Below are 16744 nucleotides of genomic sequence, written 5' to 3' on the forward strand. Positions count from 1 at the left end.
GTTCAGTACAAATTTGCAGATCAAGGTAACTTGGTTTAATGTCTGCTCCCATGTAAGTTAGCTCATTCTTCTGTCTGTAGAATGCACTTCCTTCCTTCAAAATTACAGGAATGTGGGAGAAAAGGAGTTAATTAATTTTGATCTTGGTGAGTGATCTGATTTGTTAGCTAATTGCCTTAACCATTACATATGTAATAATACATAGTACAGTACATATAATTACATGTGATTACATATCATGTGTACCATGATAATGCTAAGTACTGATTTATAATAGAACCCGCTTTATAGTGCCCTGTTCAGATACAGTGAACGTTGTAGTTTGGCTTAAGTCTTTTAAGGATCTTTACCACTCCTTTAAAAGTAATGTGTTGGACTATAAACAGTACCAAAATCATCCTGGCCAGTTTTGTGTTTGTTTTGTTTTTTTAAATTTTCTTTTTGTTCTACCACCCCACCTCCACGCCACCCAAAAAACTCAACCAAACAAACAAAAGGCAAAAAGCTGCTGAGCAGCTGCGATAGCCATTGTTTCTCTGGAAAAGCAGATGTTACAAGATTTCCAATATTGAGTCTGCTTTTAGGAGTATGTTTAAGATATCCAGAAATACTAAGAATACTAAGATGTAGCCAAATTCTCATGAACGCAGTGTGTGTTTTACTGATTACTTCTTTTGAGGTTAGACCCTGTGTAATCTCTTGTTCTCTCTCTCCCATTTCAAGAGTCTTCCCTGTATAATAAGCAGCTTTGTTGTCCTTGACTTCTTGAAAGGCAGCAGCTAAGGAACACTTCTTTCATTTGAGTATCTGCGTTGTTCTATCCACTCTGCAGTACATAATGTATTGGCTGTCTTGCAGAAGAAATAGGGGAATGTGGTTCTTACTGCAAACAGTGTAAAATTTATTATAAATACAACCCAATGGAGAAGAACTGTGAGGGACAGGGAATAAAGGGATATTAGCTATGGCAAAATTACATAGCTGCTGAAGCTGTTAGTGAGTGATTTCCTGTTTGCTTGTCATCTTAAAATTTTATTTTAAACCAGAGCTTGTATTACAGAGAAGTGAGAAAAGGATAGAAGAAGAAAACTTGTAATAAAATTAAAACCCAACAGGAAGGCTGGAAAACGAGATGCAGAGGACAGAAGAGGGAGGAGAGTATTGCTTATGCAACTACAGCAGGATTAGTTGTCATGAACGGCAGAGAGAAAGGAACGAACCTTGAACTGAAGATCAGGAAGGGCAGACAAGTAGGGGAGGAAGGGAACAGTGACATGAAAACTAAGGAAAGCAAGAAAAAGAGTGAAATAATCTTTAAGGGAATGTAAAAGTTAGGAGATTATTTGTTTCGTGGTATGAATGGTAGTTTGAAATGGGCTGGTTTTATATAGTTGAGGGGAAAAATGTTGATTTAAGTGGCCTACTAAAATAATGAAAATTGTATACTTGCCGTTTATGGGACGCCCCATGTAGTGCTATCAAAATCCAGTTAGGCAGGTACAGGTATCATCTGTGTATAACCTGTGACTATTCCTCATTAATTGTACACCTCAGCAGAGCTCATTGAAAAACAACTACGTATATACTGGCTTTAAAGATTTTTCTCTTTATTTTTTTGCATTTATATAAAGAATTGGGTTATGGGTATATAGGTTATGTCACAAGAGGAACATGTGATACACACGATGTTGTAATTTTTTTCTTACATCACCGTCTGTATTTTGTAAGCTCATGAAATGTACTCTGAGAGGAGACAGAATTGGCACTTCATTAACTTCCTTTTATTTTGGTGTTCTGTGTTCCTGGATTATTGCTTTTTTGAGGCATTGTGGTGCACCAGTGGATGAAAAAGAAAGAAATGAGCAGTTATCTACCTGTACACTTTCTTTTCTTTTCTTTTCCACTTTTTCTTACTCCTCTTCAAACATCTCCAAAACATTTGTTGAACATAGCCATGTTGGTTTGTCCCAGTTGGTTTGTGTTTTGAAGGAATGCTCTGATGTCACACCAAGTTCCTAGAAGTGTGCAAATGTGATTTAAATTGCTTTATCTGGCTTTTAAAGTAATCACTTCCCTGCTTATCGATGTTATCCCCTCATAAACAATGCACACCCATTTCTTTTGAGGCTGCCCACTTGAAACATGCTTGTGTGGAAATTCAGGTGGCAAAACCTGTGAGCATTGCCTTAACTATTTGTGCCTGCTCTCTGTTGATTGGGAAGCTGAGAATTACTATGCACCAGAAAGCAGGTGTGAAGCTTCAGGAGGTGTAATTCATTCCTAGCCACAGAGCAAATGAGTTTCTCAGCTGGAAGCACTGAAATATGGAATCTCTATGCTTTTATTGCGCTTCACTTTTGATGCACACTGTTGCAATGAGACTTAAACTTCAGTAATCTAACAAGAAAAGAACATTTTTTTTTGTGCCTACGCGTCCACCTGACCCCTTTCTCACACTCAAATCCTGCTATATTCATTTTCAGTTTATAGGTTACCTTTTTGTGGATGTTCGTTATCATGAAGCTGAAAATAAAATTTTGCAATTCCAAACTGTAAATCCTATGATACTTCAAAAAATACTTTTATAATAATGATTTATTATTGAGTTAAATGTATTTACTGTGGAGTGCATGTACTAATGGTGGGAGGAAAAGTGCAACATAATGCTTTGAAAGCTGCACATGACTCTGTATGTCAGCAGGACCCCTGTCACAATGGGATGCAGTGTGTACTCTTGGTGATGGCACAGTAGGCCTTTTAAATAAAATGGGCAGGTGTCATGCTAAAATAGCATTATTCATTAATAAATACACAAAGGGAATGTCACCGCTGATTTTGTGAAATGGTGGTGGAGGCCATTTCTGGCCCCAAGGCATAGAGTTTGTTATTCTTACCACGCAAGCAGCTTGTGTGCCCAAATGGAGGAGCTCTTGTGCATAAAAATAGATTAGTATCTTTTGTAAACAGTCCCTTCTAGGTATCGGGCAGCTCTTAGCTTTAGTCTTAGTTTTCATGACTATGTCAGACGCCTCTCCACCCAGCCCTAAATATCTCAATCTAAAGTCACCCATTCTAGTTATGAAATCTCCTTTTGCGTATTGAAAGTAGGCTGTAATATCTGTTCTCTTAAGTAGACTGTACAGGCATTAAGCGTTTGTATTTATGTAGTTTTACGGAGTTCAGTGCAAACCATGCTGACATAGATGCTGCTGCTAGAGGTACCTTTCAGTCCCGAGATCCAGTGAGATCTGTTTTGCAGAAGCACTAAGTGGTGCCAGTTGCAAATCATATCATGGAGAAGTCTAATCTGATTATAAAAAGATGTCATGAAGTGCTTTCAAGTATTGGAGTACTGGGTGTTTGCTTTCTTGAGGAACCTGGAATCCTTAATGTTTTTGCTAGAGGAGGAAATTTAGTGAAGTCTTTATGCCATGGGGAAATCTTTTTCAATGTTACTTCTCCCAGAACGACTTTATTAGAAAAAATGAAATGTCTGTCATAGTTCTCTATGTTAAAGAAATAAGTGAGTTTACATAATCGCTGTCTGTCAGTACTCTAAACAAAGTAGCATATAGCAAGTATTTCTAGGTACGTCTCCAGAAAAAAGGAGTTTTATTTCTGAAAAAGACTATACCTAATTTTAGTGATGGCCTGTGTATCATGCGTTACTAAATTGATACATGAAAATAGAGGAGGGAAAAAAGCAGTATTTCTGATCTCTTGAATAAAGAAAGGAAAGCTTTGAGGTGTTCAAACACAGAACTTAAGTTTCTAAAATAAAAAACAAATGTGTCTTTGCTTTACCTGTTGATTGTAAAATACAGTCAGCACAGTTGATAGGCAAGCAATAGATCTGACTTAAAAATAACATGAAAGTTGTAACTGCCTAATGCTACAAGTTTGAGCAAAGCTATACTTTGTAGTACAGCAGTAATAAGAGAATTCTAAACAACAACAACAATTATTGTACACATTTCAATTTATCAACTTTGGAACAAAGATTGCAAAACAAGCTACCAGTGACACTTGATTATTTTACTTTCAGCTTTACTTTAAAAACACCTTGTTAAAGAGATGTTGATCTTAAAAGGCTCCACTTGTGTTTACCTTTTGATATATTGTGAAGATTCATTACCCAATCTGTAAAATAGCCTAGAGATCTTTAAAGTCTTTGACTTTAACATCATTGCTGACTTCAAACTAATTTGTAGTTAATGACTAATGGACTCAAGAGTCCTTTTTACAATTTTTCACACTTGTAGATCACTGACATTATACAATAGTTGCGCTGCGTTCAGGAGTTTTGCTGAGTGTTGCCTTATTTTTGTCAGGATTTATGCTTGGACATGGGAAGCATATTGGTTTTGATCAGGCTTTTTTTGCTGTTATTTTGGTCATGTTAATGTTGTATGATCTGTGATAGTTATTAACTTGTGTGACTATTAGTCCACAGTGCTGAGAGAGCAACTGGAAGAAAACATAAGATCAATATGCAAATGAAATGTTAAAAGTTGTGCTTAACTGTTTGTTTCTTTACAGTTAACATCTAAAGCTATTCAGTTAACAGAGCTGTAAAGATGTAAACAGAGTGTGCATCATTTGAAAGTGCTGCTTTTATAATATTCTTAAACACAGACTTGAAAGTAGTTTTGTTTGGTCTTTTTAAAATGTGTTACATTCTTTTCTTCCCAACTGTTAGAAAAGGAATGTTAGGACTTCATTCCTAGATAATACTCAAAAGCTTAAGGTTTTTTTTATGGTCATAATCTTCATAAATGTTTTGTTGGCCAGAGCCTTCCAGGAAAAAAGAGAAACAGTATTCTGACAAACACTCTTCTGAAATAGGAAGTCCAGTGTTTGGTATCTGTTGTTCAGGGAAAAAAAAAAACCAAACTAAAAACAAACGACGACATATTTTGGCTTTGGTTTTATTTTTTTTAGGTCACTTTTAACAGCAAATACAAATTATCATAAAATAAGTTCTTGTAATACTGCAAGGGAGCAAGGGGAACATCCTTTTCCTTTCTGAAATGTTTATATTTCACTGCATAAGAGTTGTATGGCATGTTTAGGCATTCTGGGCATGTCATGTTCTATTTAAAGGTACATGAGCCGGCTGGTTTTACAAGAGCTTGAAGAATTATATAATTTGCCAAGTTTTATAAGAGAAAATGGTGTGTCATGGTTTGAGCCTGCTGGTCTTCAATAGTGTTTCTTAAGCATTGTTCAATTTACTTTTTCTTACACACTGTAATACAGGCTGATATGTACTAATGCAGCAGTTCAAGAATTCCACAGATGCAGCACATAAAAACCATTTCATCAAAGGGCATAAAGCAGTTTTAGATGTATCAATGCTCATTTCACTTCTTCTAGCAGTATTTTCTCCGACATTTATATAGGAAAGCAAACTACTCCCTGTACTGATGATACTGCAACCCCTTGAGCTTGCATGGTTTTGTCTTTTCTTAAGAACAAATAAAGCCTTTGCAAAACAGTGTTAACCTTTGCTTCACTAGTGTCCCTGAGAAATTCCTTTGCAGTCATAATTCTGTATTTAATTTTGGGCATAAGGTTTAGTAATTTGAATATTAGAAACTCCTGCATAAATACTATGGTGTGAAGGTTGTATGTCCTTCAAGTTACTGTGTCTGTTAACACTTATTCAGAGTTTAAAGTGTTAAAATCTGAAAACTTGTGGTAAAGTTTAAAACAAAAGTTTTTTAAACAAACAGTAAAGTGTATGTGTATCCTGGAAATAAGCCCTGTTTTAAACTGTGGTTTAACTTCTTCTACAGAGCACACCTGCAACGTCGATACCAACAGTGCAAGTACAGGGCCAGCAGATCAATTTGCAGCCGCCTTCATACACTGCAGCAAGTCAGCATGCAGAGCAAATGAAAAAACCTGGACAGAACTTCATGTGTCTGTGGCAATCTTGTAAAAAGTAAATGGCTCCTTTATTTAACTACTTTTTACTAATATGTAACAGATGCTTGTATATAGAAGGTGATTTTAAAGTTCTATCCATTCTGTTTCCTTAAGTTATGTTATACTTTGTCAGTGGGGAAAAGAAAAAGTGAAAAAAAGTGTTGAGGAAGCTGAAGCTGAGATGGGGGAGTGCAAGACATTTAACTGCTCTCAGTTATACATCAGAGCATAACATGAGGAGTATGTGGCTTTCTTGTAATATATTGATTTTTCAGTAATAAAATATTGTCATGTAGTTAAGTTGAAAAGAAAAAAAAAATCCTAGCCCTGAAGCTCGTTCTCTGTGTTGCAAATAGTTAACTGTATTCCAGTTACAAATCGTGTCTCAATGTTTTCTTATGTTTTCAGCTTTTAATCTTTCTTGTGTTTCCAGTTTTGCAAGGGCAGGGTGTTGTACTTGTGTGTCTTGGTCAAAGTCTTATTTAAATTATGATTAATTTTAGTAATTATGACACCATTTGTGTGCCACAGGACTCCATTGTCACAAAAGGAAATAAAAATTAACTTAGCCTTAAGACTAGACAGCAATGATTAGATATTTTTTTTTGATTTGTCGTTGTGGTCCTTGGACGAGAGAGGAGTAAGCTAGCAGACCTTTGGATGTCGGCTTATAAAAACATAACCACCATAGTTACCAGTATATATGTCTTGACACTAATTTTTAAAATAGGTTTGTGAGTATGTTTAGTTTTCAATGAAGGGTGCGGATTGGTGAAACTAAGGTAGTTGTCAAATAGCCACTTTGAAAACAGTGAGAAAAATTGCGTACCATTTAGGATGGGCGTGAAAAAGGGTGAGACAAAGCAAAGGGAGCCTAAAGACAAGCTTATTTGGCAGAAAGTTGATGTGTAGACATTCAGAAAATTGGGATGGAACAATGGAGAAGTTTGAATGTTTGCAACTGATGGTGAAAATGAGGCATTTGAACAGAATTAGAGGAATACTGAAGGACAGTTAATCTGTAGACCCCTGAAGCTGTGATTTTTTTCTTTCATTCCTTACAAGGAATAGGACTCTGACTGGTACTGTAGAGATCTGGTGCTTTTTAAATCATTGCCCTGTTTTCACCTTAAAAGTGCTTTTTTGTTTCTTAGGTAGGTGATACTTATCTATGCAAGAAATACATTAAAGTTTTACTTACTTTTTACTAATAATTATAACCATAGAGCCATACTCTACTGGCTGCACAATAAATGCATGAACTCCTGTGTTGGTACAAAAGTGGGCTGTACTGAGCTGGAAATGAAAAGTTGGGGGGGGTTTGAGCAGAAGCCTTGCCTATTTATACCGTCTTGGAGAGTTTGCTGAACTACAGTTTTGAAGCATAAGTTAGTCACCAACTTTCTTCTATGTCTAAAGTTATGTAGGATGAGTTGTGTAGAGTTGAGGTGACACCTAACCATGGAACAAGCTGATACCACATGTGAACTAGGGTGTGAATATATCTTGGGGCAGGAGGAGAAACAATACTCTTATGATTGCCTTACACTATCGGGTTTTTTGTAATTATGTCTTAAAATCTTGTTCCAGTAAGTTTTCCAGAGGCTGAAGTTAAGGGCTATGGGGCCCATATTTTACAAGTTGATCTCAATGTTTTATTTTCAAGATACTTCTGTTGCTTTACTTTCTCCTGTCATTACTTACTGATTTTTGTTCATGGTTAAATTTCATTATTTTCAGAAGCCTTCAGATTTTTGCACATGGGTTGTAATCCATGTGACACACAGCTCTTGTTCTTATGTTTTCTCTTGCTGTTAAAATACTTACTTCAGTCCCAGCCTAAAAACAGTTTAGATAAACATTATACTCGGCATTCTCTGCGGTAAAGAGAGAACCAAAATTTTAAGTTAGCATCTTACTCTAATGTGTATTGTTATTCATATTTCTTCAACAGCCTGATTAAAAACAGGAGTATCAAATCTCTTGTAGGCTTCCTGCTTCTAACAGACATAAAGAAAAAAAAGAAAAATCTGGACTTACCACCTGTTACTGTAACTGTTTTATTTCTAGCTCTCGGTTTTGGCTGTTTTTATTGAGTTGTTTAAACAGGAAACAAGATTCTTTTGAGTGGGTTGTTAGTCTAAGTGAACTTTGCCTCCACTGCTTGGTTTCATTCGTGATTGTGTAGCAATCCCCCCCAGCAAAATTCCCGCCCAGGTATTAAGCAGGCAGGTTCATCATAGTAGAATGACAAAACAGTGTTTCTTTCATGGTGTTCACAGTTAACCGGCAAGATATGACTGGAGACAAATTTGAAACAGTCATTTGCAGCTGTTTCTCTATGTGTGTTTTTTAGCTTAATTCTCACAACATCTTAGCATTGAGTTTGCCTTCCAGGATGTATTGCAGAAGGCAGTGAAAGCCTTAAAAAACATTTTATTTGGAATCAGAATAAATATGAATAAATAAAATAGTACGTTCTTTTCCTGCCTGCTAACCTGGCTGCTTCAGTCAGCAACATTCCAATGGTGTGGGTGCGGGTTCTGCTGGTTTGTTGTTTAGAGCTGAATTAGGAAACATTATACCAAGATTTTGAAATAAAATGCAGCAGATTTAGTGCTCCCTGAAGACCACAACCAGGTCAGGCCCAAATGTGCAAACAGTTTTAGTGATTGGCCTGTGGCAGATGTATTTGGGTTTAGTATCTGAAGTGGAAGTAATACTCTAAAAGGTGTCAGTCAGTGTGCTACTTTGCATTGAGGATGTAACAGAAAGTAGGTGTTTTCCTTTGAAGTTCAGCTGTCTGCAAGTACCACTAATTATATTCAGCTTAATTTAAAAGCTGCTATTTTGTTTCAAGGGTAGGCAGGAGATGTCTGCTCTTGAATTGCTGTGTATTTAAAAAGTGAATTGGAAATGCGATTGAATCTCTGCTGCCTGTCAGGTCAGCTACTAGTTTAATGTTCTGTTCAGCAGCTGAACAAAATAATTTAGAAATTAAGTGGGAAACAAGAGTCTAGACTGAACTGACCATATTCTCAGTACTTAAGCTTTTTTTTTTAAAAAAAATATTTAGTTGTTTCTGTAAGGAAAAATGGTAGTAAATTTGAATCTTCTTAGATCAGTGATTGAAGTATAACACTGAATGTATTACACAGTGAATGAATCAACATAGCTGACATAGCTTTATTTTCATAAAGCCTTGCCATGTTGAATAGAATGTTTTAAACTACATTTTCGGTTTCACTTATGCCATGAAATTTGTCATCTGTGCCAGGAATTACTCATAAATATGTTTGTGTCAGGCTTAAGTTTACATACTGACTTCCCCTTTATTGTGGAAAGACATGTTTTTGTCCTCTGAAACATCAGCTTTCACTGTTGAGCCGATGTAGTTGTAAAACTTTTTTTTTTTTTTTTTCTCCCCCATTTCCTACTACGGGCTTTCTGGAACAACAGCAACAGGCAGGTATTTCTCCTTCCCAGCTTCTCTTCAGTAAGAGCTGGCTGGTGTGGAAAGGATAAATGATTAAGAGAGTAGTATTTATTGCCTGTGCAGGTGATTACTGGATTACAGATGGTTATTGCAGTAGGATTTATTTTGTAACTAAGACTTGTCTCTGGGTGAAATTAGCTCTTTGACACCTTTATAGGTTCAGGTAACAGTGTCTGTACGCTTAGGCCTATGTATCGATTGCAACTATGTTTGCCTAGTGGATGCTATTGAAATGAGTAGTAGGACATGGAAGGAGATGGCTGGACCAAAGCACCTACTGATCCGCTATTCATATACTGAGAGCAGTGAACCTGTCCATAAATGACTGCTGGAGGTTTAAGATGTTGCTTCATCCCTGGCTGCTTGCTGAAGTCTCTGATGGGAGGTCATCTCCCTCTTGGCACTGTTCAGCCCAGTGAGTTCAGTCAAACACCTTAACACAAAGACTTTGCTGGTCAGCTGAAACTAATATACTGGCAATGTGAACCAGAGCGGCTGAGGTGGTTGCATGTGTCTCCTTCAGTAAGACTGCTGCGCCAGTGGCATCTGTCCAGCACGTGTGTGAAGACAGCTGGTGGTAATGACTTCCCAAATGGCAGCAACTAGGTTTCTAGACCTCTTCTGTCTGAGCCTTAAGTGGTTGTTGATGAGCTAGGTTAGTTGTATTGAAATAAATTCTGAGCAGCGAAGTCTTTTGTTTATTTTGGCTGGTTTTTCTCTGTTGAAGTAAGGGATGCAATTTGTAATGCTTGAGATATGTTTTAAGGTGTATCTAGACTAAAAAAACCCACCCAACTCTTTGAGTCATTCACTATTTTAATTTAATATTTTTTGAAATATAGTGATTTTCCATTACCATCTGATATATATAACAATAAATAAATAATTTTGACTATGTGACAGTTTGAAAATACAGATCTAAGGACTGTTGGTTCATTAGTATTTTGAGGTGGCATTCACAGTGAGTCGTAACTTTTCTACCACTTCTGAAATGGAAGAAAGCTCTTAGCAGGCTGAGCTCACTGTAAGGCATGTCACGTCTTTGCTTTTACCAAATAGAACATCCAGAAAAAGAGTATTACAGGGCCAGGCATAGGATAACTTCATCTTTTCTATTGATGCAGAAGCACTTAATTTGCTTTGGAGCTGTAAGCAGACAAAGTGCTTAGTTTGACGTTTTGAAAAGTAATTTTCATTCAGTGAAATACTGGAACAGTTGCCCAGAGAGGTGGTAGGTGCCCCATCCCTGGAACCATTCAAGGTCAAGTTGGATGAGGCTCTGAGTAACCTGATTGAGCTGAAGATGTCCCTGCACATTGCAGGGGGGGTTGGACGAGATATCTTTGGAAGTCCCTTCCAGGCAAAACTATTCTGTGACTCTAGGACGTAAAAATTGAGATTTAAATGAAGATGTTATAAAGGGTCACATAAGTGACGTTTTTTGACTTCTCTGTACATCAGGAAGTGATACCTAGCCATTTCCCCAATATTTAGAATTCAGGTGCTAAAGATCACTGATTTTAGATGGATCCCTTATTCCATCAGTTTTGGTAAGTGTGCGGTATTGAGAGCAAATAGGATGAATGGTGTGCATCTCTTTTTTCCCAGTTAGAGTTTTAAATGGGGTCTGAGTGTGACTGCCAGTAAAGAAGGAAAACAGGAAAAGGAATACACAGAGCTTGACTTTTTTAGTTGTTTATAGTATATTGCTGTATTTTGCTTATATTGCAGAGAATGGATTTGTTGGAATTAACATGCATTATTTCTTTGGTAAAGTAAAAACAGGAAAACAGAACCATGATAATTTCAATCGGATTTGGCAAAATAATAATACAGTTTATTGGTAGCTCACTCGTAATATGTGTACATGCTTTTCCTTTTAAAATGTTATGACTTTTCACTTATCAATGCATGTCTTGTTTTAGAAAGTAAAAATGTTTAACCAGTACGGGTTTATGCTTCTGATATTTGCACTTTACCATCAACTGGGAAAAAACCCTTAAGCTCCCCTCCCCATCTTTTTGTAGGTGGTTTCAGACACCATCACAGGTTTTCTATCATGCAGCAACTGAACATGGAGGAAAAGATGTCTACCCAGGACAGTGCTTATGGGAGGGATGTGAACCTTTCCAGCGGCAGAGGTTTTCCTTCATTACCCATTTACAGGTGCAGATTTTCTTTCACATATTACTTCAGAAAATAGTAGGTATTCCATGATAAAATTTCACACACCTTTCTCACTGTTGTTCTCTTTTCCCCAAACAGGATAAGCACTGTTCTAGAGATGCTTTACTTGCAGGATTAAAGCAAGATGAACCTGGACAAGCAGGAAATCAGAAGCCTCCCAATAAGTAAGAGACCTGAGCCTCATTAGCAATAGAGAAAATAAGAGAACTAGAAATTACTGGAATAATTTGTGTATTTGTAAATTGGCTTAAATAAGTGAAACTCTCCATCTGTAGAGTCTATAACAGTGATCAAATTTGAGGTCCGTTACAGTAAGATGAAATGGGGAAAAGAGGGAATAGATTCTCACGTGGGAGATGTGGTTACAGTTGCCATAAAAAGAACAGGCAATTCTTTAAGGTATGTGGGTCAAAACTCCGTGATGAACATTGTTCTCAGCATATTCTCCTGATTTTTACCCAACTGGACAGCATTTTGTAACTTCTGTTGTAACAGGAAAGTGCTTGTAATCCAAATGGAAAGTTATTTGTTGTGTACAGTTCAGCTGTTTCATGCAGCTGAAATGGATTGTCTTGTAACTCACTGTATTCCTTCCAGTTTTGTAGTCTAAATTTGGGCTGATTGGTGCAGGGTCTCTTGTAACAAACTTTCTTTTAAACAATCAAACAAGATAAACAGCAGCACCTCTGAGTCTTCTAATTTTATGCTGCCACCTGGAATCAGCTTTGGCTTTCCTCTTCCCCAAAATTATTTCAGGCATCTGGAATTAATATTGGAGAGCACAAGTCTGTTGCTGTGGGGTTATGGGGATGGTTATGTTAATGTTGGAGTTATTCAGTGTTCAGTTACTTGTATAAATGTATTAAGACTAGGTCTTCGTTAGTAACTAACTGGAGTGTCTGTTGTAAGCTAAAGACATCGTCAGTGGTCCCAGGCAGGTTTTTGCAGTCTGTTCCGTGGCTAGTTAAATTACTACCAAGCTGCTGGAGGCAGCAGAGAAGCTGGATATGAAATCTGAGAAATCTGGTTTGGCAGTCCTTTTATTTTTTTAAGATAAACTTCTTCTTAACATACACTTATAATTGCTTTATGGTGCCTTGTTTCATTACGCTGAGCAACATTCAGACCTCTGAAAACCACAAAATGAGGAATGATGGTAATGTAGTTTAAATACGTGGTAAGTGGGAAGCATAGGGCTGATACCATGTACTAGCATGAGGTGATCCCAACTCTGCCTTTACAAAAATGTTCCATCACACAGATAACACATCCCATAGCTATGTGTCCTCACAGGCTGCTTTAAAATTGGCACAGGTACTCATATTAGAAAAAAAATTCACACATTCCCTCTTCTAAGGCAGAATTCCCTTATTAGATCACATTCAGAAAGTAGGGCTTTCTATGCTGAAATATTGAGACTATGATATCACAAGGTAGTAAGGATGTGATTTCGGAATACAAGTTGAAATAAGAGCAATCCACTACTCAAAGTAGGATGTTTTGACCCTGCCATCTGTTCTTCTTGTGGCTGTGCACTGCTTATAGTAAGAGAACTAGTTTTAGTTTTTGTCTGATTGTATGGTAAATCAATTCTGTTTTTAAAAAACTAATTATCAAAAAAGTGGGTTTGCCAGGTGAGTGGACTGTACACGCTTTAGTCAGTTGAACACCAGTATGAGAGGTGAGCTGCAACAAGATCAAAGGATGAGACCTTTCTCTTTCAGCACTCGCAACAGTTAATACACTGAGCTGTTTCATGAAATGATAGAGCTTCCTTGTCTGTTACTTTTACTCTCTTCTCTCATGATTCTGTTACTTCTTTTTTTTACCAAAGAAGAAATCAACGGGAGTATTTTGATTAAGCAGAATGTGTAACTCTGTGGCAGTGCTGTAAGATTATGTGGGTTATGTTTGCACAACTGAAAAGATCATCTAGCTACATGAGGAAAATGAGACTTGATAATTTGCTTTCCAGAATCAGTGACTTGTCAAATGAAACCCTAAGCTTGCTCCAACAGGTCACCTCAAGCTGGCTTACATGGTCGTGTCTGAAAGCTGATTTACAAGGTGTTGGCTTAATTTACTTTTTGTTGAGTCTCAGAAACTTGTCAGATATATCAGCATACCACTGATAGTCCATATGACTAAACTCTTGCATAAAGCTGAAAGAACTTAAAAAACTGGTGCTGAGATGAAGCATGTGTTAAGCTATCAAGTTTTAGGCATTAATTAGGCTAACTTTCCTGATTAATCCCTTGCCATTTAGTAAAACCACACCTGCCTCAGAGAGTGCAGACAGTGTTACTGGTGCTGGAAGTAAAATCTGTGGCACACAGTGTAACATACAAGAACCCATTCTCCTAATCATCGTTTCTGTCTATCATAACAACATACATACTTGAAAAAATCTGTAATGGCTCTTGCTGGAAGAAGGTGGACAAAGTTAAGCTGCATCACAGAGTTGGCTGTGTACCTCAGTTCTGTATTTCTTTGCTTTTAAGGTTATATTATATTAACTCTTCCTCTTCTGGTTTTCAGAGGTAGCTGAATATTACATTCTGGAAGCTCAGGTAGCAGTAGCAATTAACTGTTTGACTGTATTTGAATCTTTTTGGATTCATGTGAATTTTTTTCTTTGTTGCCACTGAAGCAAAGGTGGTAGCCTGAGCTACCAAAAATATTCTTCATGCACCGTGGGAGTGGGGCAGGAGATAACTTCAAATGACAAGATGAATGATATGGTTTGAAGTTAAGCTGATAATATAATTAAAGAAATTCAAGAAATCTAGATGTTTCTTGAGGGAGGTTGTTGCCCACAGGCACAAATCAGTCTGCCTGATGTCTCAGTAACTTCTATCAATTTTTTTTCCAAAATTAAGAAGAGAAGGCAATCTTTTCACATCTTCCTAATTTCTTGCAGTTATCCCTTTTCAGTATCTCTAGAATCAAGGCAGCAATACTTCAACTGGCTAAAATATAGTATGGTGGCTGTTGAAGAGAGACATTCAGAACAGCCTCCATTGATGAATCCATGTTCTTCTCAATATAAGGGAAACAAAAATGTTCCAGGAATTAAAATTGAAGATGATAATTCCTTTACTGTGGTACTCAGTCTCCTATAAACATATTTCATTGCCCAGCAGTTTCTTAATTTAGCCCCTGCCCTTCTCTCTTTCCTTTGTATAGGCTTTCAAACCCTTATTTCCATTCAGAGGAAGATGACAGTGTGATTATGAGCTACGTTTTTAGGGAGGAGTCTGTCTGTTATTACTTCTTAATTTTCTGTTTTGTGGTTTTAAACCACTCGTATGAACCTTTTTCTAATTTTTAACTAGGTTTCCATGTGTTAGAATTTCAGGTTATGAAGAAAGTCTCGCTGAAGAGAGAATTCAACTTTTTGTTCTTAAAATATTCACTTACAGTGAAAGATGCCTAAATAATACTCTCATGAGCTTTCATTTAAAAAAAAAATGGAACATTTACATTTGATTTTATGCTACCCTTGTATGTAAGCACTACTTGCACTTCTAATCAGGTTCTACTAGGGTATTAAAAGACTTCGTAATAACATTGTTAAATATACCAAAGTGCATTGATACTTTTCACCATCGATAGTGCAAAACTATCTTTTGAGATGCATCGTAAGTCTTATTACATGAAGATGCATATGTATATATTCTAAACTCTAATCGTATGAGTTAATTTCAAAGTTTTATATGAAATACAGCTTTGACTTCAGTGTTAATACTGAAAATGGAAAATTTTCTTCTGCTATGTTTGTTATTTGTACCAGCTTTATGAAATACGCTACTGAATTTATTAATCTGTCTGAAGGCTGCAGATAATTGGTTTTACAAATGTTTGATCTCATTTAACAATTAGATATTTTATGTCTTAGTTCATAACTTAAATCATGTTACTTTTATATTACTCCTCACTAACCGCAGTTAATAGGTATCTTATACTGTCTTAGTGTTTAATGGTCCCTATGAGCTGTATAAAGTTTTAAGTAGCTATATTTTAAGGACGTTCTGTGGCCAAATCTCAGATGACATTTGCATAGATGCTATCACAGTTCCTGTGAAAGCCTGTCATTTCAAATAGCCACTTCCTGAAGCGTACCTATGTCATTAGTGCAATATATTACTTTTCCCTCACAAATGTCATGGGTGATGAGCAGTACTTCTTCAAGAGAAGTGTTTTTTCACATTAAATAAAGCCTATGGCTCTTTGGAAAGCTTTGCAATAAGGTTTATCTCTGTGGAAACAAAAGGCTAATCATATACCAGCACCAAGTATTAAAGGATCTTCGTGTGTCTGTTCAGATAGGTTAAAGAATTGTAAAATAAATTTTCAGAGTTGTTAATCTTGTAGAAAGTGGTGCAAAGCTTATTTTTATTAATTCTGTCTTTATTAATGTAGGCAGCCAGCTGCAGGGGGTACTGCCTCTACTCCCAGAGCACAGAAGGCCATTGTGAATCATCCGAGTGCTGCCCTAATGGCATTAAGGAGGGGATCAAGAAACCTTGTCTTCAGAGATTTCACAGTTAGTATTGACTCAAGTATTGGATAGTAATTGTTGCCTGCTACTACAGGGCTTTTACTTTTTTTCTCTCTTTATTTTTGTAGGATGAAAAAGAGGGACCAATAACTAAACACATCCGATTAACAGCTGCCTTAATATTAAAAAATATTGGTAAATATTCAGAATGTGGTCGCAGGTAAGCATTGTATAATTCTTCTGATACCAGTGGGCATTGCTGTTTCAGTTATTTTAAGTACCAAACAATAGGCAGGTTTAACCTGTCCTTTAAAAAAAATAAGTGTATTGACTACAGTTTCTCTATCAGTTCTGTACTGTTTAGTTCCCTACATAAATGCTCACCATCATCTTACCTGTGACAGTATTTGTGATCCAGCCTTTTGAAATGTGTCTGGTGAATTTGACAGGTTAATGTTTTGGAGACAGATGAGAAAGACTTTGCTGTGAGTCTGTCCCTTTTCCTCCTGAAGGCAGTACTGCGTGACTCCGAAAATTAATTCTTCTGCCAGCAGCTTCCCATTGGCAGTACCCTTTTGCCTCAGTGTGAGAAAAGGGCAAACGAGCTCTTAGGAACATTTTCTTAGGCT

At 36.8% G+C, this 16744-nt stretch overlaps 1 protein-coding gene across 2 annotated transcripts in view; it reads left to right on the forward strand.

The window, feature by feature from the left end:
* Positions 1-16744, forward strand: part of ARID2 (AT-rich interaction domain 2) — a 105730-nt gene that overhangs the window by 85361 nt on the left and 3625 nt on the right. For both annotated transcript variants that reach the window (XM_005444019.4, XM_055712208.1), the window contains 5 exons: positions 5799-5947; positions 11455-11593; positions 11693-11778; positions 16037-16160; positions 16244-16335. In XM_005444019.4, coding sequence (XP_005444076.1) covers positions 5799-5947; positions 11455-11593; positions 11693-11778; positions 16037-16160; positions 16244-16335 — 590 coding nt within the window. The remainder of the gene's footprint in view (positions 1-5798; positions 5948-11454; positions 11594-11692; positions 11779-16036; positions 16161-16243; positions 16336-16744) is intronic.

Source organism: Falco cherrug, chromosome 5 (assembly GCF_023634085.1).
Source record: "Falco cherrug isolate bFalChe1 chromosome 5, bFalChe1.pri, whole genome shotgun sequence".
Lineage (NCBI taxonomy): Eukaryota > Metazoa > Chordata > Aves > Falconiformes > Falconidae > Falco > Falco cherrug.